General features: G+C 45.0%; 1 protein-coding gene and 1 long non-coding RNA gene across 2 annotated transcripts in view; one reads left to right on the top strand and one right to left on the bottom strand.

Moving 5' to 3' along the window:
- Positions 1 to 3,590: 3,590 nt before the first annotated feature.
- LOC113907410 lies at positions 3,591 to 9,480 on the top strand. Its single transcript, XR_003515188.1, has 2 exons — positions 3,591 to 3,927; positions 8,207 to 9,480. It is a non-coding gene; the product is annotated as an uncharacterized LOC113907410 (long non-coding RNA).
- A 3,896-nt stretch (positions 9,481 to 13,376) lies between these two features.
- ANKRD13A (ankyrin repeat domain 13A) overlaps positions 13,377 to 23,362 on the bottom strand; it is a 34,459-nt gene continuing 24,473 nt past the window's right edge. The window contains exons 8-15 of the mRNA XM_027566551.1: positions 22,155 to 22,236; positions 20,997 to 21,058; positions 19,971 to 20,101; positions 19,166 to 19,323; positions 18,439 to 18,552; positions 17,251 to 17,411; positions 16,156 to 16,223; positions 13,377 to 15,430 (exon numbers count right to left, since the gene is read on the bottom strand). Of these exons, the coding sequence (XP_027422352.1) occupies positions 15,235 to 15,430; positions 16,156 to 16,223; positions 17,251 to 17,411; positions 18,439 to 18,552; positions 19,166 to 19,323; positions 19,971 to 20,101; positions 20,997 to 21,058; positions 22,155 to 22,236 (972 nt within the window). The 3' untranslated portion in view covers positions 13,377 to 15,234. The remainder of the gene's footprint in view (positions 15,431 to 16,155; positions 16,224 to 17,250; positions 17,412 to 18,438; positions 18,553 to 19,165; positions 19,324 to 19,970; positions 20,102 to 20,996; positions 21,059 to 22,154; positions 22,237 to 23,362) is intronic.

The raw sequence follows: 23,362 nt of genomic DNA, 5'->3' as shown, positions 1-23,362 counted from the left end.
AAAATAGTTGGATAAGATATTTCTTATTCAACTCAGGTTTTTGAAGGTCTACCACGTAGGGATTCTTTGGGGTGAAAATCACAGCCACCTGACTTGACAAATAAACGAAAGGAAAAAAATTAAAGAAAGAAGACTTCCTTGCTAGTCCAGTGATTAAAATTGTGTTTCCAAAGCAGGAAGTGTGGGTTCGATCCCTGGTCATGGAACTAAGATTCCATGGTGCAACCAGAAAATAAAAATTTTTTTTAAAAAGAAAGAAATTTATCAGCTTAACTGACTGCAAAGTCTAGCCTAGTTGTCTGAAGCTAGATGCTAATGTCATCCGGCTTCATTTTCACCTCTACAGTCATTGCAGACCTCCTTTCTTCTGTGTTGGTTTTGTCAACTGAAAAAAAATATGTATCCACAACCTAAAAGTTGAGAGTTATGCTTCATTCAGTGGGAATATTTAGGACTTCAAGCCCCGGCGACAGCATCTCAAGTAATCCTGAGAGAACTGCTCTGAGGAGGTGAGGGAAGGAGTCAGGTTATATAGAAGTTTTACAACAAAGGGCAGGTAGTCCAAACATGAAGAGATTATTATTAATTAAAGAAAACCAGATATCCCAAGTTAAGGAATTCTGTGTTTTTCTATGTATGGAAAGATGGGAGAGTCTGGGATCATGGAAATCATTCCTTTCATTTGCCTGTCAGCTATCCTGGGCCAGTATACTGTGTTTCTCACATCCCCGGCTCCCTGGGGGTTTACCATAAGGAATGGCTGCAGCTCAATAGCTGTCAGATCTCAGGTATTCTTCTCCCTCCCCCAGTGCCCTTAGGGCTCACAAACTCATGCTGGAGGGCTGCAGTCAATCATGACTGTGACACCCTTGTTTACTTATATGCCAGGAAATATTCCATTTCTCAGTTTCATCTTCTCAGCAAATAGTAAAAGATTCCAAACTATACCTGAGTCAAGGTGTAGCTCTGCCATTTACTCTGTGCAGCACTGGGCCAAACACTTAACTAAGCTGTTTCCTCATTTATTCAGCCAACATTCCTAGAACATAATATGCTACCCTTCCAGACTCTGGGACAACAGTGAGCAATGACAAATCTCCACCCCTACAGACCTTACATCCTAGGAGGGTGGCAGGTACTCAAAGCCAACTAAAAATTGTCACTTGCCTTCTGTGTTTACATGGGTGAATTCATGAGCCACTGCAGTCAGTGACTTTCAACACACCCTGAAAGGAGTTCAAGGCAGAGCTCAGGAATGAGGCACTTTGTGCTCTGGGAAAATCTGGTCTTCAGACAGTTAAATATTTTTTAGGATACAAATCCTTGAATCTTCTTAAATCTAGAAAAGCACTAACATCATTAATAGAGACACCAGCTCCTTCTGACTAGCAGTAAACCTCTGCCAAAATGTGTGCTTGACCACACGGATCCCTCTTAATTAAAGACTTATAACTGAGCTGGACCCTGTGGGGCCTTCCCAGGACAGGCCTTCCCCATATCCTCTGCTTTAGCTTCTAAGGCTTTGACTGTGTGGATCACAATAAACTGCGGAAAATTCTAAAAGAGATGGGAATACCAGACCACCTGACCTGCCTCTTGAGAAACCTATATGCAGGTCAGGAAGCAACAGTTAGAACTGGACATGGAACAACAGACTGGTTCCAAATAGGAAAAGGAGTACGTCAAGGCTATATATTGTCACCCTGCTTATTTAATTTATATGCAGAGTACATCATGAGAAATGCTGGGCTGGAAGAAGCACAAGCTGGAATCAAGATTGCCAGGAGAAATATCAATAACCTCAGATATGCAGATGACACCATCCTTATGGCAGAAAGTGAAGAAGAACTAAAGCACCCTTGATGAAAGTGAAAGAGGAGAGTGAAAAAGTTGGCTTAAAGCTCAACATTCAGAAAACGAAGATCATGGCATCTGGTCCCATCACTTCATGGGAAATAGATGGGGAATCAGTGGAAATGGTGGTTTACTTTATTTTGGGGGGCTCCAAAATCACTGCAGATGGTGATTGCAGCCATGAAATTAAAAGACGCTTACTCCTTAGAAGCAAAGTTACGACCAACTTAGACAGCATACTAAAAAGCAGAGACATTACTTTGTCAACAAAGGTCCATCTAGTCAAGGCTGTTGTTTTTCCAGTAGTTATGTATGGATGTGAGAGTTGGACTATAAAGAAAGCTGAGTGCAGAAGAATTGATGCTTTTGAATCGTGGTGCTGGAGAATACTCTCGGGAGTCCCTTGGACTACAAGGAGATCCAACCAGTTCATCCTAAAGGAAATCAGTCCTGGGTGTTCATTGGAAGGACTGATGTTGAAGCTGAAACTCCAATATTTTGGCCACCTGATGCGAAAAGCTGACTCATTGGAAAAGGCCCTGATGTTAGGAAAGATTGAAGGCAGGAGGAGAAGGGGACGACAGAGGATGAGATGGTTGAATGGCATCACCGACTCAATGGACATGAGTTTGGGTAAACTCTGGGAGTTGCTCATGGACAGGGAGGCCTGGCGTGCTGCGGTTCATGGGGTCGCAAAGAGTCAGACATGACTGAGAGAACTGAAGTGAACTGAAAGTGCTTAGATAATAGCATTTGATGCACACTTTCAGAATTGCACACATTTGTTTTACGGATGTGAAAACCCCCCGCCAAATGGGAAATGTTAACTTCTTGATGACCGTGAGCACATAGCCCCAGATCTCCTGGAGACTAAGGACTGATCAAATTAACCCCTGTAACACTACCCTGTTCCCTCACTATCAGCCAATCAGAGAACTGTGCATGAGCTGATCACATACCCTGCCACCCCCCTGTCCCCCCCTCCACCTCAAGCTGGCTTTTAAAAATGCTTTGCTGAACCCCTTGGGGGTAGCGAGGGGCTTTTCAGGGTATAAGACATGTGTCTCCTTAAATAGCCCACTGCAGGGCTATTTAAATAAATAAATAAATAAACTAAATTAAATAAATTAAATTAATAAATTAATTTATTTAAATTAAATTTAAATAAATAAACTAAATAAACCTTTCTCTGCTCCACATTCTGAAGTTTTGGTTTGTTTGGCCTCATTGTGCCCTCGGACACACGATCTTGCACTAACAATCACATTTATACCGACTTTCCCACTACCACTTCAGAGTAGTTCTTCAGAGTTATCTAAGAGGCTGTCTCCTTGGCTATAGTCCTTACTTTGCCCCCAAATAAAACTTAACTCACAACTGTAACATTGTGCACGTTTTTAGTCAAAATAACAAAATGTATGTTAAATGGATAGGGTAAATGGGAAGGGGTTATGAGGGGATGAGAGAGGTTAAAGAGTAGGGAGTATATATACAGGAGTGTAAAAACTCCCAGAGAAGGTGGCATTTGTAAAATAGGAATAGTGTCTTTTCTTTTTTAGGCCTATGGTGAAGATTTAATAAGAAAATACAGGGATTCGTAAAACACCTTCCAGAGGTCCAAAATGGACCTAAGAAACCTATATGCAAGGGGGCCCACCTGGAACTCAAAGGAAGGGGGAACGTTGGTCAGGACGGAACTGTAATGGAGGTGGACATTGCCTTGACGGAACGGTGATCCTCTGAAAATTGGGCCGGGTGGAAACGTTTGTCCTGGAGGAACGTGGATCCCCGAGGAACCTTACTGAGGGCTGAAATCTGGCGAGGAAGTACAGTTACCCTGGCAACGACGCTCTCCCGGTGCGATAGAAGGTGGTAGGCGGGAGTAGACGAGACGGGGCTTCCGGCGGAAGTGGCTAGCCTTCCACTGACTGTCAGGGAAGATGCTGCGTTCAGTGTGGCAGTGGCTTTGCCTCGGACTATGCAGCCTCCTGCTGGGACAGGCGGAGGCCCCGACACCCGTGGAGCCGCCAGAGCGGAGCCGGCCGTATGCGGTGCTGCGTGGGCAGAACCTGGGTGAGTGGCCGCTGACCGGCGGTCGGGTCTGCGCTTTCGCCGCTCCGGGCAGCCGGAGCCTGGCACGCGCGGTGTGGATGGGGGGCTGGGGGCGGGGGGCAGTGTGAGGGCAGCGGGTGCTGGTGCAAGCCCTCTCCGAAGGCCTGGGGCTCAGCGGAAGGTTTGGTCCACTGTGGGCTTGATAGGTGCAGGTTGCGTGAATGCCCTGGATAACCCAGGTCACACTCTGGGTCCCCTTCCTCCGTGACTATGTGCGCCCGAGCTAGGCAACACGGCGCATAATATACCTCACCCCCTCTGCTTTCCTAACAGGATTAGTAGTCTTAGTCCATAATGATCATTGGCATTTGTTGAGCATTTCCTCTGTACCGTGTTGTACTAGGCACGTTATATACATGATTTTATTTGAGCCTCACAGTAACTTAAGGAGAAAGGTAAGGTTTACACATAAGGAAAGTGAAACTCAAAGAGGTGAAGTTATTTGCCCAAGGTTACACAGCCAGCCAGGTGGACAGACTTCCCTGGCAGTCCAGTAATTAAAACTCTGCTCTTCCACTGCAAAGGGCAGGAGTTTCAAAAATAAATAAAGGAAGTGGTGGAGGCCAGTAGGAGAACCTTAGTTTTCTGGAGCTTGAAACATCCTTTTGGGAGGATGTCATCAAAATGCACACACACATATATACATATAGAAGTACGTGACTCTGGAAGGGGCCCTGGAGCTCAAAGCTTGGCAAACTTTAAAAAGTCTTTTGTGCTGAACTTCATTGGTAGGTCTGTATATTTACAGTGCTGCCACGTGGTACTGTTTCTGGATTACCTTGACTCTCCATGAGTTCATTGTCATGTATCGACCACTTACTTTGTACCCGAGTACCTTGTACTTGCTCCATGGTTTCCATACATCATCCTGCTTAATACTTTAGAACAGGATTTCTCATCCTGGATGCTGCTGACATGTTGGACCAGATGATTCTGTTTGAGGGGCAAGGGCAGTGTGGGGTGGGGGTGGACATACTCTTCTGAGCACACACTATCTGAGCACTCTGAGATATTTAGCAGCATCCCCAGCCTTTACCAACTAGATGCCAGGAGGACACCCCACTCCCTGTTCAGAGAATCAAAATGTCTCCTGACACTTGCCTAATGTCCACTGGAGGCAGAATCCCCATGGTTGAGAATCCACTGCTGTTGTGTAGAACAGTACTATTCAAGGAGTGGTGGCAGAGCCCTGTGAAGTCTGCAGACTGTTTGTTATCTGCAAAGAGATGTCTTAGAGCACTTGAGATTATTTAGAAATCTGACAGTGTGACATTGTTGCAACATCCAAGCAACTCAAAAGCACTTCTAGGTCTCTAAATGGGAATGCTTTCTAGGTAGTGGGAGCTGCTAGTGAGTCATGCATAGTAGGGCTAGGTAGTGGCACTGGGACAGACAAGTTACAAAAACTAGTCCTTTACCACAGATTGTTTGAGAAACACTCCCCTGGACAGATCTATGCAGTGGGAATTTTTATCTCCATTTTTACAGAAGAGGAAACAGACAGAGATTGTGTAACTTCTGTAAAGTCACGTAGCCTGTAAGTGTAGATGGGAACCCAGACAGTCTAAACCCCAAACCATGTGTTCTTGACTGCTGTGCTGTGTTGCCTGTCTTGGTGATAATAACAGCTCTCATTTATCATGTGCTTATTACCTGTCCGGCACTGTGTTAAGTGCTTTTCATAGAAAATATGAAAAATTTTTTGAGATCTAAAATGCAGTTTATTTGAGTAAGACACAGTTGACAGTAAAAAAAAAAATCATGATGTGGAGGTGCTTTTAAATTTTCTAGTATTTTGGTTGGTTGATAAACAAATACACATAAGTATTCCAAATAAGAGTTGGAACTGCCAGGGATATTGTAGAAAAAACGTTCACATTCAGTGGAAAGCTGGACCAGATGTCCTTTGAGAGCCTTTCAAGGCTAAGATTTTAGAAATCTTTTAGAATATGTTGGCCACTTTTAATATTATATTTAAAACAATAGATTCCATGTGACAGTGTTAACTCAAGCTAAAAAACAAACAAACAAAAAAAGAGCAGTATTAGAATAGTTCCAAAACAGTACAAAAACATTTCACTGGAAATTCGCTGTTTAAATGACATTCATCTTTAGCCCTCAAGAAACTCACTCTTGTGAGATGGGTTTCATTTGCCCCATGTTACAGGGTAGAAACGAGGCTTGAAAAGGGGAAGTGACCATAAGGAAGGCCCTAAGTAGCCTTAAGGGCTTCCCAGGTGGCTCAGTGGTAAAGAATCCACCTGCTAATGCAAGAGACATGGGTTCGATCCCTGGGTCAGGAAGATCCCCTTGGGATGGAAATGCCAACCCACCCCAGTATTCTTCCCTGGGAAATGCCATGGAAAGATGAACCTGGCGGGCTATAGTCCATGGCGTCACAGAAGAGTCAGACACGACTTAGCGACTAAACAATGCCACCACCAAGCGGTCTTAAAGTTCTCCCAGGTCCTGGGAAATGAAGAGTGGCAGGTGTATCCAGGCCCCAAAGGTTAGCTATCCCAACAGATTATTGTGCACCTGACAACTTGGGGTTTAAGCTCTTCTTTTTTCTTTTTTAAAGAAGACTTACATTCTCCAATTCTAGTCCCCTGCATTCCTGCTAGGAGGTTTGGTTTTGTTTAGAGCCTTTTCAAAAATAGGTTGGGAGGGGTGGGGGACATTGGTTTAAATGGAATAAGACAACTTTAGGTCCAATTATAGACAGAGCGTTAGAAACTCATGGCATTCAGAACTTTGAAAATGAGGGCAGGTGTTTAGGTAATGAGGCCTATTTTGAGATAGGTTTTGTTTAACAGAGACCCTTAAACTTCCCTCTGGCCTCTTGCAGTTTTGACCCACCGTCTTTGTCACCTTCTTCATCCTCCCTCCCTCCCTCTCCAGTGAAAGGTGATGTCTCTATACAGCCAGTTTTTAAATAATAGCTCGGTTCAGTGAGTGTGTGGGTGGGGTAGATAAGATACCCTAAATTACTCATTTAAATAAAACTTTGGTCAAATCTTATTGTTTTTTTCAGAGGAACAGTAAGTTATCAGTCTGGAGACCAAGCATGGTTAGGCCCCAGGTAGAACCCAGGTTACTTACCAACACATACACGTACATTTACTTATTAAGGTAACTTCATTTTGGGCTCCCTCCAAGGTTTCTGGGACAGACACACAAAGAGGGCTGCACATCACTTCTGGCAGGTTGCTAGTTAGGTTAAATCCCACATCCTTATATCTAGTCTTGCACTGGTGGAGGGGGCGGGGCGGGTAACAATAGGTTCCATTTCTCACCTAAGCAACTTAGAAAATTTTGATGTGAAATTCACTGTCAGAAACCTAACAGATTTATGAAGTTGTTTCATTGCTTCTTTGACCAGAAAGCCCTTGTCAAGATGCCCCAAGAGACTGAAACACGTCATTCTTATTGACTCTCCAATCTTTATGAATGGCTTTAAAAACATAGCTGGGCTCCCTGCTTCTGTTCTTGTACCCCTGTAATGGGATGGTTCTCCACGCAGCAGCCAGAGGGACCTTTTTTCTAACTAAATCAGATCATGTCCCTCTTTGCCCGTAAGTGAAGTGAAAGTCGCTCAGTCCTGTCTGACTCTTTGCAACCCCACAGACTGTACAGTCCATGGGATTCTCCAGGCCAGAATACTAGAGTGGGTAGCCTATTCCTTCTCCAGGGTATCTTCCTGACCCAGGAATCGAACCGGTGTCTCCTGCATTGCAGGTGGATTCTTTACCAATTGAGCTATCAGGAAAGTCCCATAATCCACTCTTTAAGCTTCCTAGTCTGCACTGCCCTGCGTGAGCTGGCTCCTCGCTTCCTGCCCAGCTGCCTTTCTTCCTTCGCTCCTTCCTCCTGGCCACTTTGGCCTCCTTCCTGTTCCTTGGCTTTCTGGCTTGTTCGGGCCTAAGGGGCTTTCATTTGTGGATCCTCTGCCTGCAGATCTTCACACCTCTTCCATTAAGGCCCCAGCTTGTGTGTTTCCTCCTCACTGGCTTCCTCCACCACCCCTCCCCCATCACCCTCACATTCCCATTTTCCTCGCAGCACGTAAAGCTACATTCTCTCCCCACGTGCACAGAGACAGCCCGAGAGGTCTGTCGTGGCTGGTTTCCCAACACCCGGCATGGTGCCTGGTACCGAGTGGCATTGGGCACATGGCTGTCAGCAGACGACTTGGAGAACTTGAGCTGCCCTTGGGCAGTAACCTGTTTTCCTTTTGCAGTGTTGATGGGAACCATCTTCAGCCTCCTGCTGGTGACCGTGATCCTCATGGCATTCTGCGTCTACAAGCCCATTCGGCGCCGGTGACAGCTGAGCAAGCAAGTCCTTCCGTGAGCATCTGGGAACGGAATAAGTTGTGTTGCATGCGGGTCAGTGGAGAAGCTGGAATCAGAACTTCACTGCTTGGAAATGATCTTTGGTCTGGACAGTTGGTAAATTCTGAACAATTTAGAGAAAACATCTAGCCATCGTCTTATCCTAACGCTGGAAGGCAAGCATTGGGCCACTGAGTCTGCTTCTCAGTGTTTCTTCTTGTATCTGGCTGTGCTTGTTAAGAGTAAGACCTGAAGTTCCAGGGTTCAGCGTAAAGATGGAGTGCTCACGAGAAAGAAAACATAACTTTATGAGTGGTGAAAAAACCACCCTGGATAGGAAAGTGTATGTTTGAAACTGTTAAGAGAAGGAAGACTTGACCTGTTGACATTCCCTACTTAAGAATCATTTGGTCACAATGGGATAAGAATAACAAATGATTTTAATTATCCAGAGGTGGCCTCGATGCCCTGTTTGCAAAGCAGTGTCCACTGTAGGGAACGTAGGCGGTACCCACCCCCCTCCACCCCACTCCTCATGCTGCATAGAGCTCTGTGCTCAGATGCCTCCACTGAAGTCGGGGTTGCCAGGTAGGCCTGTGACCATGGACACTCTTGGGCTGGGAGGCTCTGGGGGCGGCCGAAGTATAGCAATTGGCCCATCTCAAACACGTTGACTTCCTTGTCCTGCAGTTAAGTCTTTCCAGCCTGTGGCCTGGAAGTCAGGGCAGCTTTTCTGATTCTCACAGGCGCTCTTTTCTGCCCTGGGTGGGCAGGGCGTGGGGCGCGGCAGATGTGTGCATTCACTGTCAAGGCCAAGGGGCACGTATTTGTGTGTTTACACAATTTAATTTCAGCTTTGAAAATGCTGCTATTCATTTGCACTGTTGGTGAACTGGAACATCCCCCCGTGGAAATGATACTTTCATTCTTAACAGTATTTATTTTAAGGGTGCTAGGCTTATCTTACTAAATTAAAATGCTTATCTTGTTTTGTGCTCCATTCTAGCACAGCACTGATTTTTTTTTTTTTTTAAACAACCTGAACTAAATGTGAAATAACTGAAGTGGGATACTGTAACTGACCTAACGATTTTGTGTGTAACCCTGGACTGAGCCGCTGACATGTCCACTGTTCTGTGCTTCTGTGCAAAATGTCCATTAAAACTAAAGTAACATCTTATGTGATGTTTTATCCTAGTCATTATTTCACAAGCATTTAAAATGCAGGGGTGTGTGTGTGTTGGAATCTGATTTAATCTCTTAAGGAGGCACTGTGAAGTAGACCTCTAAGCTACTCAGAAAACTGAGCCCTAAGTAATCTCTCAAGCTGGGCCAGGGGCCAGAAGACCTGGATTCCTGTTCCGGCTCCAGTTACAAACAGGCTTAACTTCTCTTAGAGCCTCAGTTTTCTTATCTATAAACCAGTGATATACACACTTTATCTTTCTTTATTCTAGTGAGGATCAGGTGATGTGAAAACTAACACAAATGGAAGTGGGATCACCACCACTGGCCTGTGACTGGAGGGCGGAGTGGTGGGGACTCTGAGGGGCAGGGACAGTCACATCACAGGAGCCCACATCCTTGCCTCATCTGGGATGCCCTGTTGTGTTATCTGCCTAAACATTTATTGCCATTTTTAGCATTTTAAAAGGAAAGAGTAAAAACTTATCAGACCCATAAACCTTGTGCCCGGCCTTTTGCCCTGTAATCGCCAGCCAAGTAAACCAATCATGTTTGGTTTTCTGAAACAAACTGGCCATAGTCATTCTACATACACATGGAAAACCCAGCCTGTGTGTTCATCCCCCTGTTACCATCTGTTCAGTATAAGAGAGAGTAGTAAAGGTGAAAGAAAGTATCAATTCTGGAAGCAAGAGAGAAATAAACTGAAAGCTTCTATGCCCAGATGCTGTTTTCAAGTGGAATTATTCTCCTGGCCTTCCGCTTCAGGGGTGCAGGGGACAGGGGTCAAACCCTAGGTTCCCTAAGCTGAACTCTACTCAGGTTACTTGCCACGCCCCCCAGCAAACACATTAGACTAATATACACAAAAATGGGTTATTTTAGCAAACACTGACCTTAACATCCTCTAAAGTTGAGAGTAAGAAGTTTGCAGGTTGTTGCTTGAGATTACAGGGGCTTGGAGTCGTCTTAGTGGATCACACATTTTTCCCTTGCAGGATCTCAATCGTAAATCCACACTCATTTCTAGACATGGGTCTCAGTTCAGTTCAGTTGCTCAGTTGTGTCTAACTCTGAGACCCCGTGGATTGCAGCATGTGAGGCCTCCCTGACCAACACCAACTCCCGGAGCTTACTCAAACTCATGTCTACCGAGTCGGTGATGCTATCCAACTATCTCATCTTCTGTCATCCCCTTCTCCCACCTTCAATCTTTCCCAGCATCAGGGTCTTTTCCAAGGAATCAGTTCTTCGCATCAGGTGGCCAAAGTACTGGAGTTTCAGCATCAGCATCAGTCCTTCCAATGAATATTCAAGACTGATTTCCTTTAGGATGAACTGGTTGGATCTTCTTGCTGTCCAAGGGACTCTCAAAGAGTATTCTCCAGCACCACGATTCAAAAGCATCAATTCCTTGGCACTCAGCTTTCTTTATAGTCCAACTCTCACATCCACACATGACTACTGACTGGAAAAACCATAGCCTTGACTAGATGGACCTTTGTTGGTAAAGTAATATCACTGCTTTTTAATATGCTGTCTAGATTGGTCATAACTTTTCTTCCAAGGAGCAAGCATCTTTTAATTTCATGGCTGCAGTCACCATCTGCAGTGATTTTGGAGCCCAAGAAAAGAAAGTCTGTCACTGTTTCCATTGTTTCCCCATCTATTTGCCATGAAGTGTTAGGACCAGATGCCATGATCTTAGTTTTCTGAATGTTGAGTTTTAAGCCAACTTTTTCACTCTTCTCTTTCACTTTCAAGAGGCTCTTTAGTTCCTCTTCACTTTCTGCCATAAGTGTGGTGTCATCTGCGTATCTGAGGTTATTGAAATTTCTCCCGGCAATCTTGATTCCAGCTTGTGCTTCTTCCAGTCTAGCGTTTCTCATGATGTACTCTGCATATAAGTTAAATAAGCAGGGTGACAATGTACAGCCTTAACATACTCCTTTCCTGATTTGGAACCAGTCTTTTGTTCCATGTCCAGTTCTAACTGTTGCTTCTTGACCTGCATACAGATTTCTCAGGAGGCAGGTAGGATGGTCTGGTATTCCCATCTCTTTAAGAATTTTCCACAGTTTGTTATGATCCACCGTCAAAGGCTTTGACGTAGTTAATAAAGCAGAAGTAGATGTTTCTCTGGAACTCTCTTGCTTTTTCGATGATCCAACGGATGTTGGCAATTTGATCTCTGGTTCCTTTGCTTTTTCTAAATCCAGTTTGAACATCTGGAAGTTCACGGTTCACATACTGTTGAAGCCTGGCTTGGAGAATTTTGAGCATTACTTTGCTAGCATGTGAGATGAGTGCAGTTGTGTAGTAGTTTGAGCATTCGTTGGCATTGCCTTTCTTTGGGATTGGAATGAAAACTGACCTTTTCCAGTCCTGTGGCCACTGCTGAGTTTTCCAAAATTGCCGGCATATTGAGTGCAGCACTTTCACAGCATCATTTCAGGATGTGAAATAGCTCAACTGGAATTCCATCACCTCCACTAGCTTTGTTCCTAGTGATGCTTCCTGAGGCCCACTTGACTTCGCATTCCAGGATATCCGGCTCTAGGTGAGTGATCACACCATTGTGGTTATCTGGGTCATGAAGATCTTTTGTGTACAGTTCTTCTGTGTATTCTTGCCACCTCTTAATATCTTCTGCTTCTGTTAGGTCCATACCATTTTTGTCCTTTATTGTGCCCATCTTTGCATAAATTGTTCCCTTGGTATCTCTAATTTTCTTGAAGAGATCTCTAGTATTTCCCTTTCTATTGTTTTCCTCTATTTCTTTGCATTGATTACTGAGGAAGGCTTTCTTATATCTCCTTGCTATTCTTTGGAACTCTGCTCTCAGATGGGTATATCTTTCTTTTTCTCCTTTGCCTTTTGCTTCTATTCTTTTCACAGCTATCTGTAAAGCCTCCTCAGACACCATTTTGCCTTTTTGTATTTTTTTTTCCTTGAGGATGGTCTTGATCACTGCCTCCCGTATAATGTCACAAAGCTCTGTCCATAGTTCTTCAGGCACTCTGTCAGGTCTAATCCTTTGAATCTATTTGTCACTTCCACTACATAATCACAAGGATTTGATTTAGGTTATACCTGAATGGTCTAATGGTTTTCCCTACTTTCTTCAATTTAAGTCTGAATTTGGCCATAAGGAGTTCATGATCTGAGCCAGTCAGCTCCTGGTCTTGTTTTTTGCCGACTGTATAGAGCTTCTCCATCTTTGGCTGCGAAGAGTATAATCAATCTGATTTCGGTGTTGACTGTCTGGTGATGTCCATGTGTAGAGTCTTCTCTTGTGTTGTTGGAATCTGGTGTTTACTATGACCAGTGCGTTCTCTTGGCAAAACTCTGTTAGCCTTTTCCCTGCTTTATTCTGTACTCCGAGGCCAAATTTGCCTGTACTCCAGGTGTTTCTTGACTTCCTACTTTTGCATTCCGGTCCTGTATAATGAAAAGGACATTTTTTTTGGGTGTTAGTTCTAGACGGTCTTGTAGGTTTTCATAGAACCGTTCAATTTCAGCTTCTTCAGCATTACTGGTCGGAGCATAGACTTGGATTACTGTGCTATTGCATGGTTTGCCTCGGAAACAAACAGAGATCTGGACATGGGTCTAGCTTGGACTTTAAAAACTCCATCAGTCATGGCACTGGCAGACGGCTTCTTTACCACTAGCGCCACCTGGGAAGGCCAACTCCATCATTCAGGGCACCACAGCCATTTGAAATTGCCATAGTGCAACGTATCTTCTTTGAGGTCATCTGCGTTTGTGAGGAAACCTTAGTCACACACGACTGAGGACTGGGAGGCGTTCTAATATTCCAATAACACACACAACAGGAGGGGACTACAAAAATGTGGAGAGAGAAAAAAAAAGCCTCTAAAGCATTCAGAGTATTGTACGAGCACCCTCTAAGGAAGCTGTCTTTATTTGTATTTTGAGAGTGAACACATATATGGAAAACGCTGTGATGGTGATACAAGGCTCAGTCCCTTTTTAACTGACTTCCTAGGGAGAAAGTCAAAGACGTGGAAAGCAGAACAATGGAATGCGAACACAGAAATTACCTCTGTTCACCTCGGTGAGTAAACACATGGCCTAAATGCAGCCATTCCCAAGACGCGTCTTTGCTGGAGGTGAAGGCTAAGTAAACAAAACGCCAGGCTGTGTGTGAGACAGGTGTGATGCTGCATATACTGGCCTTGTGTGCGGAGAAGGAATTTTGGTCAGACCATGAAGAGGAAGGCAGATGGTCACATGGAATCACAAGTCCAGTTCTTTGTGACCGGGCACGTTTTGCTGGCAACAGTTAACTGTACACACGGCCGTTTACTGGAACAGGGGCTTCGGTTTCCCTTCCCACCCCCAAAGCAGCACAACAGGTAGGTAACGGACGCAGAACAGAGGAGCATGTTGTTAACTGGGGGACTTCAGTGCAGCCTGTGGGAATGAATCCATGGGCCGGGCTGGAGTGATGGTGCCCTCGGCCGCATTCCCCAGGGTCCTCTTATGTTGTGCGATGGTTATTTACAGGAGGGTTAGACAAAATAGTTAACTACTAAAGGTCTCCCAAAAAGGGCCTGAGAAAATCTGGTTAAAATGTATAACCTTGTATTGCTACGGATGGGAGCAGTCGTTTTTATCTCTTTTAAAAATAATAAAAAGATTCTGTTAAAAAATATATTTATCCAGAAAGATGTTGATTTGAACTCTAAAAAGCAAGGTGGATTCACCATTTTCCCTTTTGAGTACAGAGCCACTGAGTTCTGTCTGTAGCTCCCTTGCTCATTTCAAGCCCACCCCTTCCTCTCAGTGTGCCCAGGGCACGTGGTGGGGTCTTCCCAGGCCTCTGAGTGGAGACCTCTCACCAGAGAAGGCATGGAACACACCCCTGCTTTGGTGATCCTTTGGCCAGCCTGCCCACTTCAAGAACAAGCCTCGGGCTGTCCTAGCTGCTCCTTCAGGGTCAGAATTAGCTGCCTTGGGTTTAGCCTGGAGGATCCTGCTCTCAAAGGAACTGCCTTTACAAATTCAAATCAGGCCCCTCCTCAACAAGAAGAGGAGTGAGGTGGTTTGAAACTATCAGTAATTTTTAAGGCTAAGGCAACTTCCGTTGTCATCTGTGTATCTTAATTTGATGCAAATAGTTAACCCTAAATCTAAAATAGATCCTGTACTTATCTCCTCTTCAGCTGGGGTGGGAGGGTTGGAATAAGGTGGGGGTGGCTTAGGAACAGTGAGGGTGCCCTGGAAACCCTGTACAAAGGTAAAAATTAAAGAGCAGATCGGCACAGGTGATCCATTTCTTTGGTGAACTGTAAAGAAGTGTCTCCTAGGTCCTCATACACCACACTCTGCAAAGGCTGCTCCTCTCTTCTATAAAAGCACCAGACTCTGCAAGAACTCATCACTCCTTGATAAAAATTAATCTACAAACCTGGGGGGAGGGGCAGTGGGAGGAGGGACTGGGTTTGTATCTAAAGCTGGTAAGTAAAAAACGTGACCTGCAAGCCAACAGAGCTAATGGAAAGTGACGATGCTCTCCTCCCCTGATGCCTGGAGCGCAGGGGCGGCGGGACCCCAGCCCCTTCACAGGGGAGCGTGGCGGGTGGGCCTGGAGGAGCCCCGGCTCTGCACCTCTGCAGAAAGCAGGGGACAGCTGCCTTCTGCTGCACCCGTGTGAGATGCAGTCCCGCGCAGGCGCAGTCCCTCGGCGGGAGCGCAGACAGGAGGCGGGAGGCAGGTGGGCCTATTTCTCGGTAAGTGACAACTGGAGGACTTGCTGCAGCTCCGCCTCCTCCTCGCGCAGCCGCAGCTCGCGCTCCTCCAGCTCTTTGGCGGAGAGCTCCATGGCCAGCTGCAGGTCGCTGTCAAAGCGGCTGGTCTCACTGGAGGTGCCAGAGCCCAGACCTTCGGAGCTGCTGAGGAGGCTCTCCTGGATGGCCCTGCGTTACAAGCACAGAGGGGAAGAAACCGTCACCCGCGCGGGCCAGCAACACCCATGCTTCTTAGCCCGGGACCCAGTGCCCGCCGTGCCAGGCGCTTCTTGTCCGCTCAGTAAGCATGAGGCCATCAATCTCACCTAACTAGGGGTGCAGGTGCTGGGTGCTGGTACACACCTGCCCGAAATTACCCAGCCTCTAAGGGCAGGGCTAAGAATTGAACTCGGATCTATTTTAAAGCAAATCCCAACTTCTTCAACAGGTTCTCATATGTGCCCAGACTATAGGAAGATGCTCCATAAAATCAGTCTTTCCAGGTTAACTCCTCCTCAAACGGATAATCTGGCAACTCTCCAGTGGTCTGGTGGTTAGGACTCCAAGGTTTCATTGCCAAGGGCGTAGCTTTGATCCCCAGTGGGGGAAATTGTATAAACTTCCCACTAAGGGCAACTTAGCCCTTCTGTGATCATATTACATTCTTCGCAGAAGATCAGAAAACATTAACGAGGTGCCTTTCTGCCCGTGACACTGGTAGAGGAACTGGTCAGCAATTCTATCACCAGTTCCTGGAAGCTCAGCCACCGTGAGCTTAGAGCTAATTCAATGAGGAACTGCCACAAAGGAAGCAGGAGAGCCAACATTTTATCAAGTCTCTCCCACCAGGCCTGCTGCTGCGTGTCCTAGGCACCTGTACCAACCTCGGGTTAATCAAGAGTCATGTCAATCACCTCTCATACTGGGCGTCATAGGCATGTGCCTGGTTGATCCCTCCATTAGAAGCTGGTCCTGAAAGCTCCTAGGAAAGACAAACGGATGCACGTGAATACCCCTTAGAAGGAATAAAGTGTTGTACTGACAACAAAATGAAAGCAGCAAGAACAAGGTTAACAGTATTTCAAGTCCATTATCATCGGTGCTGGGTGGAAAAACTAACAGGGACCGGGATTATTTCTAAAGTAACACCCAAACATCAGGTAGTACAGGGTCCGCTACCCTGACTGACAGCTCCCAGTTTCCCTTACTTGATATCAAACCAATCTATTAAAAACTACTCAACCTTAGGCAAAGTTTAAATGAACAGAGCAAGACCAGAATACGTAACTCATTATTGGTCATCTTTGGCTACTCCTCTTTTCAAAGTGTATGGTCAAGGTTGATGTAGCTGTTGGGCAGAAATAAGCTCACTTAGAATGGGGAAAGGAAAAGCACGCTGGATTGACGGTGAGGGTGAGGGGAGGGAAGCCTCTCGGGAACATGCCAGCACTGGGGTCTGGCCCTTGGCCCAGCAGCCTCAGAAAACAAAATGGCTCTAAGAATGGGTCCATGGCAGGGGGGGCTCATGCTACCGAGCTCTGAGCCTCCAGAAAAAGCAAGAATGTGAAAAACCTCGGCTGGGAGGACACTGGAGTGTGGGCACCGTTCTCAAAGCTTAGTGGCTCCGTGAAGGCAGGCACTGGGGCTGCTTCACCACAGAACCTCCCAGCACCTGGCACAAAGCAGGCACTGTGCAAACATCTGCTGGATGAATGATGTGAGGAAAGCAGTGGATAGCAGGAGCCTAGGACCACACCAAAGGGCAGAAGCAGACCCCACTCTTGTAGAGCAGGAAGTCACCAAGTCTGGCAGGGAACATCCTGTAAATGATGCTGACTGGGGCTACGCACGTGGTCTTATATAAGAAGCGTTCATAAAAGACCAGGGACATAAAATATAACCTAGGTAAATACCACATATATGCCAAACTTGTCATTTAGAACCAAAGACTGGGGCCAAACGGGAGGGTAAAACCTTCCCAGCCCTGCCATTGGTTCTGATACATGTACCTGGCTTCGGCTGGACTCCAGTAAGCTCTGCTGGATGGCAAACTGCATTATCTCATAATCTTCGTCCTGCAGATGCACGTTTCTGCCATTGTCTTGAACGTGGTAAGACTCAGGGATTTCAAACACAGACTGATCAACCTCGAAGTTTGTGAGAGGGGAAGCTGCAACACAGAAGGTAACAGTCCAGTGCCTGAGTAAGCAGAATAAATTTCCACTTCAACTTTCATAAAAATTTTTTAAATTAAAATGATTAATATCAAGATTTGCTGTTAGGTGAGAGAGATTTCGAAGAAGAATAACCTCGACAGGGAACAGTACCAGAATACTGTTTGTTTTTTTTTTTTCCTTTTTGCCTTGACTTTTTTTTTAGTAATATAATGCATAATCACCAAAAAAAAAAAAAAAATACACAAGACTGCAAAATTAAAAGTGAAGATCTCTCTCCCTACACCCTGTCTGCTATTTCCAAATGCCAGAGGTAACCAGTGTTTACTTGTGTGTCCTCTGAGGAATGTGATGTCTGTTTGTAGATATACACACAATCACACCAATGTCTTTATGTTTTATTATTATGAAAAATAGTAAACATATAAAAGAGTATATAATACACCTGTAAACTCAAAAGTGATATTAATAAAAACAAAGGCCTGCATATCCTTCAACTAGCCTAAGACACAGAATACTACTGTACCATAATAAAAAAGAAACTGAAAAAAACCCAAGTAAGTTTCAGTATAAGTGAGTAAACAGGAAGATAAAACTAAAAAATAAATCCATTTACAACAGCATCCAACATCTGAATGGGACTGATGGCAAAGGAGCCTGAGGAAATTAGGGGGAGTTAATGGAAATGTTCTGTATCTTGCCTGTGGTGATGGTTACATGGGTTTGTATACATTTGTCAAAACGCAATGAACTGTCACATTTAAAATGGGAGGATGTGATTACATGTCACACCTCAGTAAAGCTGTTTTTTAAGATAGGCTGTCTTTTTAATTCAAGAGGCGTCATGTTCATACATTCCTACAAAATTTTTGTTTTACTTAATTGAAACTAAATCTAAAATTTTCTTTCATTCAGGACAGAAATCAACTTCATAAGATACTCTAATTTCAAACCGAATAATCAGTATAATGATTAAATGTATGAATTTTTTTTTAAACCACAAAATCCAACTTTTTTTTTTACCTGAATCAGGCTGGGTCCCTTCCACATGTTGAGATACAGTTTCTTCAGCAGTGCTACAGCCATTAACATTTCCAAATGTAATCCGTGCATTTAAGACATGAAACAAGGGAATTTCTAACAAAATAAAAGCTTTTATAAATAAACTTTATCCAGAAGAATAACAGCCACCACTTACTGAGCACTTACTACGCTGGTACCATGCTAAGTACTTTCTATAAGTATGATTTCATTTAATCAAAACAACCCTTTCCCAATATTCATATAGGAAGACTGAGATTAAAGAGAGGTTAAGTGACTTCTTCTAGATCACAGGAAGTGATCGAGCCAGGTTTCAAGTGTTATGAATATACAACTATCCAAAAGGTAAATTCTTCACAAGCAATTATGTATTATATGTGGTGTCATGTGCACTAATTCAAGCCCTAAAACATATTAATGATCAGAGGATCTTAGTGTCAACTGTCTTCTTCAAATAGTAAGTCTAATTTGAAGTTTCACTTCAGTAAGGTTTGATCTTAAAACAAGGCATGTGTCCCCTTTTTATGCCTTTGTCATCTGTCAGCATCATCTGTAAGCAGCACTGATGGCTGGGGGAAATTCCTAATTTTGATGTGCAAAATGAACTAAGAACCAGGACACTTCTGTAAATCACATTGAACTCGAGGACAAGTCTGCCCTCTTCCATTAAGTCCCTTGTCGGGTGCTCCTCTGCTTGACTGAATGGTACCTATTTTGACGGGAAATCCGGGCGGGAATTCCAGTTTGATGAAGTCTCTCAGCCGGGCAAAATGAGCGCTGGTGCGGGCCATCAGGTCAATGATGGGGACCACCTGCTCTACCAGGGACAGCGGGAACTCCTCACACATCCACAGCGTTGCTTTAAACCTGCCGGATTGGGTGAGATGAGACCAACTGAGGCCGGGTCCCCGAGACGGGGAGACTGCGTGATTTCTCTGCAGTAGCCTAGACAACGCCCGCTTCCCTATGCCCCAGTCTCCCCAGTTATCTCACATCCCCTGCGTCAGAGCTGGGAAGGGATGAGAGCCACAAAGAACTTGCATCACCCCGAAATCAGGGCAACTGGGGGCAAACGACCTGCGCCACAAGCCTTAATCGATAGCAAGCAGGGAGTATTGGTAGCTAGGGGAAACCATTTCATTTGATCAGTTGAGGCTTGTCGGCAGTTAAAAACAAAAAAGGAATTCTTATATCCAGTCTATATTCTATTTGGAGAAGGGCTAATAATAAGATGGGAAATTTACTGTCGCCTTTCATCAGATAAAGTGATTTTAATTTTTGGGGGGGAGTCACTCAGAATGCGTGATCTCAATTCCCCAACCAGGGGAACTTGTGCTCCTGAAGTAGCAGGGCAAGAAGTCTTATTAACCAAAGGGACTGCCAGGGAAATCCCAGTAATTTGAAATTATTTTTCAAGGGAGGGGCTGGAAGAAGAACCACGACATGGGAAACAGCACAACTTCTCAAACAAATAAGAATCTGTAAGTTGAAAATGACCGCTGAGTCCGTCTTACTTTTGCGTCCTAATCGTCAGCTCCTTCGGCCTTCCGATGTCCCTGTCTTTCAGATCGAACTCTTCGTTGAAGTACTCGTCAGGCGTGATGGCTGTGGGGTTGTGGGCCGTGGCGCACTCTGTTGTGAGGTCCTGCCGAGCCAGAACTCAGGGGAGTCAGAAATGCCAATGCTGCTGGCAAGTGGAGGTCTATGGCACCCAGCCTCTGAGGTGGCTGTGTTAACCAGCTACAGAGCAGGAAGTTCTGGTCATTAACTTTTTTTTTTTTAATTAAGTTACTGCACAGAACACCTACAAACCTATGACCAAACTACATGGCCAAGCCTAAAGGATTTCTCCATTTCAAATCGTTTCTCCAATCTCCTCTGCCTTTTTACCTCCTGATTAGAGAAAGGAAAAAGAAAAGAGATATAGACAGAAATATCTGAAAGCATATCTTCAGACTGAACCCAGGGTTCAATCCCTGGGTCAGGAAGATCCCCTGGAGAAGGAAATGGCAACCCACTCCAGTATTCTTGCCTGAAAATCCCATGGATGGAGGAGCCTGGTGGGCTACAGTTCATGAGATTTGAAGATTTGAAGATCAGGTTCCAGCTCTGTCCTTCTCTAGCCTGTGACACTGGAAAGGTCACTTCATTTTTCAGACCCTCAGTGACATCCGCGGCAGCAAATTTCACACAGTTATTGTGAGGACTGAGTCAGAAAATGTTTGTTAAGGTGCTCTATTAAAATATAAAGTCCCGAATCCTTTTTTTTCTTTCCAGTCCCATTTTTATAGAGAGGTCCTAGTTTAAAACAGATGCGAGAGAAAGCACCTGATTCCTATGATCACTATCTGCATCTAAAAATCTCTTTTCCAAGACTTGCTCATCTGATTCTCTTCCAAAAGAACATCTCCAATTCTAGCTGGGGAGTGCTCTTAAGCTTTTTCAAATAAAGTGGCCTGCTCAGGATGCAGGAAATTCCACCAGAAGCACAGAAAAGTCATCTCCTGTTAAACCATGCTGGAAATCACGCTTTGACTTACCCCTTGAGCACCAAACTGGTGTTCCACAGTCCCGAGCAGCGATTCCAGTGGGTTCCTGTCGGCTACAGAGGGGGGAAAGTTTATTTGACTTTACTTATGATTATAGAAAAAGATTCCCGTTCTACCTTCACGTTTCTCCATCATGCATTAGGAAATCCATCCTTGAACAGGCCAATAAAATCATCTCTCATAACCATCAGCTAGCATTCTTTCTGGAGGCTTCCCAGGTCGCTCAGTGGTAAAGAATTGACCTGCCAATGCAGGAGACCTGGGTTCGATCTCTGGGTCAGAAAGATCCCCTGGAGGAGGAAATGGCAACCTACTCCAGTATTCTTGCCTGGGAAATACCACAGACAGAGGAGCCTGGTGGGGCAATAGTTCATGGGGTTGCAGAGAGTCAGATACGATTGAGTGAGTATTTCTATGACACTTTTATTAAGGTCTCTAAGCTCGATGGACAGAGTTTTAAGAATTCAATCAGAATTACTACAAAGAGTTTAGATTTAGGAATGAGCCGGATCTGATTCCAACTGTACCTGTGGGTCACCTCTTGTGTGACTGAGGCCTTGGCTTCCTCCTCTGTCAAAGTGGACTGAAGGGAATAGTAGTGGACGAGGGAGTTAACAGCGACTGCATGCTTACCACGTGCTGCAGGCCCTGGTCTCCAACGTGCAGCAACTCATCTCATCCTCGCAATGACTCTTAAGGCAGGTCTGGTAGCTGAGGTGACCGTGGCAGAGTGGGTAGGTAACCTCACAAGGCCCCACCGGCCTCAGCGAGCTGAGATAAGGCGGCCACATGCTGGCCACGTTTTGGTTCAGAGCCCAGGTCCTGTCTGAATCTCCCACCATGATGCTTTGCACTAACTCACTTCAGTGATAAATACTCTTCAATATCTTTATCTACTTTTTCGACTTGACTTCAACAACTGTTCTTCATAAAACATCAGCAAGGCCTTGTGAATGGCTTTAATTACAGCTGATGCCAACTACAGGGAAGTGCCACCAGGAGTGAGTCAGACGAGGGAGAAATTTATAAGGAGGAAATTCACATGGCATGACCCCATCACATTGACCCCCGAGTTTAACAGAGCCGACGAAGGTGTGCTGTAGGCTAGAAATGGCGTGGGGTGGGGGCAGGGAGAAGGGAAGAGATTACCTTTATATCTCTTTTTTTCTTCCTCGGTCAGATGTTCTGTCCGTATTTTGGTGATCACACTGACATTGTTCACCGTGTAAACCTTGAGAGGTGTGTGCAAAAGGAAACAGTGACATGGGGAATCAAAATTCAACAGAGAAGCAATAGCAAGAGCGAGAATGCTGAAGCCAAAACAAAACAAAGCCAAAAAAAAAAAAATCCAGCAAAATAAAAATGAGAAATGGTTAAACATTCATTAGGACTCTTCAGAGAAAATACAACAGCTACCAACTTAGAAGTGTCTCAGTAGTTACTCTGCATCCCTGACATCTTTCATTACCCCTGAGGAGTTGACAGGGACAGGCTGCTCCTGCCTACTTGCCCTTCGTGTTGCCAAACCCTCTCAAAGAGGGGCCTGCAGTGTAGACCTCCCAGCTGAACTTCTCCTAAGGGAACTGAACCTGTGTCGTGTCCCTGGACTGATTTTTGGTAATCTTATACCAGGACTGACCTGGACAGCCATCTGCTGGGGCAGAAGGAAAATGGAAGGAACACAAGGTTCTCCACACCAGTAAGATTAAGAGAAAACCAGCAAGCCACTGCTTAAAAGGTATTCTGTTTATTGACCCCAAATTATTTTAACTGCCAGGGTCAACGCTCTTGTTTTCAAGGTTGACTAAGGAACACTGGGTCTGAAAAGTCAAATGTTATGGTTCACAGAGAATTAACTGAGGATGCCTAACACTGGATTCCCAGTGTTCAAAGATTCAAGGAACACACGCAGCACTTCTAAGTGCATCTCGCTGAGTGTGACGTAAGCCTTCCTTGCGCACTCAGAGGTCACCAGAGGACCCTGCCGCTCCTGGCAGCGTGGCTGTGAGCCATCAACCCCCACTGTACTGCAGGCCTAGTGGGAGGCCAAGAGACAGCTTCCCAGTTGACAAAATGCCAGATGACTCGAGCAACTGTCGTCTCCACTCTGACAGCTGTGTTCTAAATTCACTGACGTCATGTGAGTGGGCTGGGAGCCTACTGGTTTACAATGAGGTTGACTAAGAATATTGGGAGACTCCTAAAAGCCATTTTGCCATATATATTTTTTAAACCTACTCAGGTGATTAAAAAAGAAAAAAAAAATGAACAAGCATGTTAAGTCTAGTCCTTTCTTTTCTTTTTGTTTTTAAAGAAAAAAATTGTCACTCTCACCAGGACAACTGATACTGGGACTC

This window comes from Bos indicus x Bos taurus, chromosome 17 (genome assembly GCF_003369695.1).
Source record: "Bos indicus x Bos taurus breed Angus x Brahman F1 hybrid chromosome 17, Bos_hybrid_MaternalHap_v2.0, whole genome shotgun sequence".
NCBI lineage: Eukaryota > Metazoa > Chordata > Mammalia > Artiodactyla > Bovidae > Bos > Bos indicus x Bos taurus.
The sequence above is the reverse complement of the archived record's forward strand: the minus strand, read 5'-3'. Positions and strand labels throughout refer to the sequence as shown.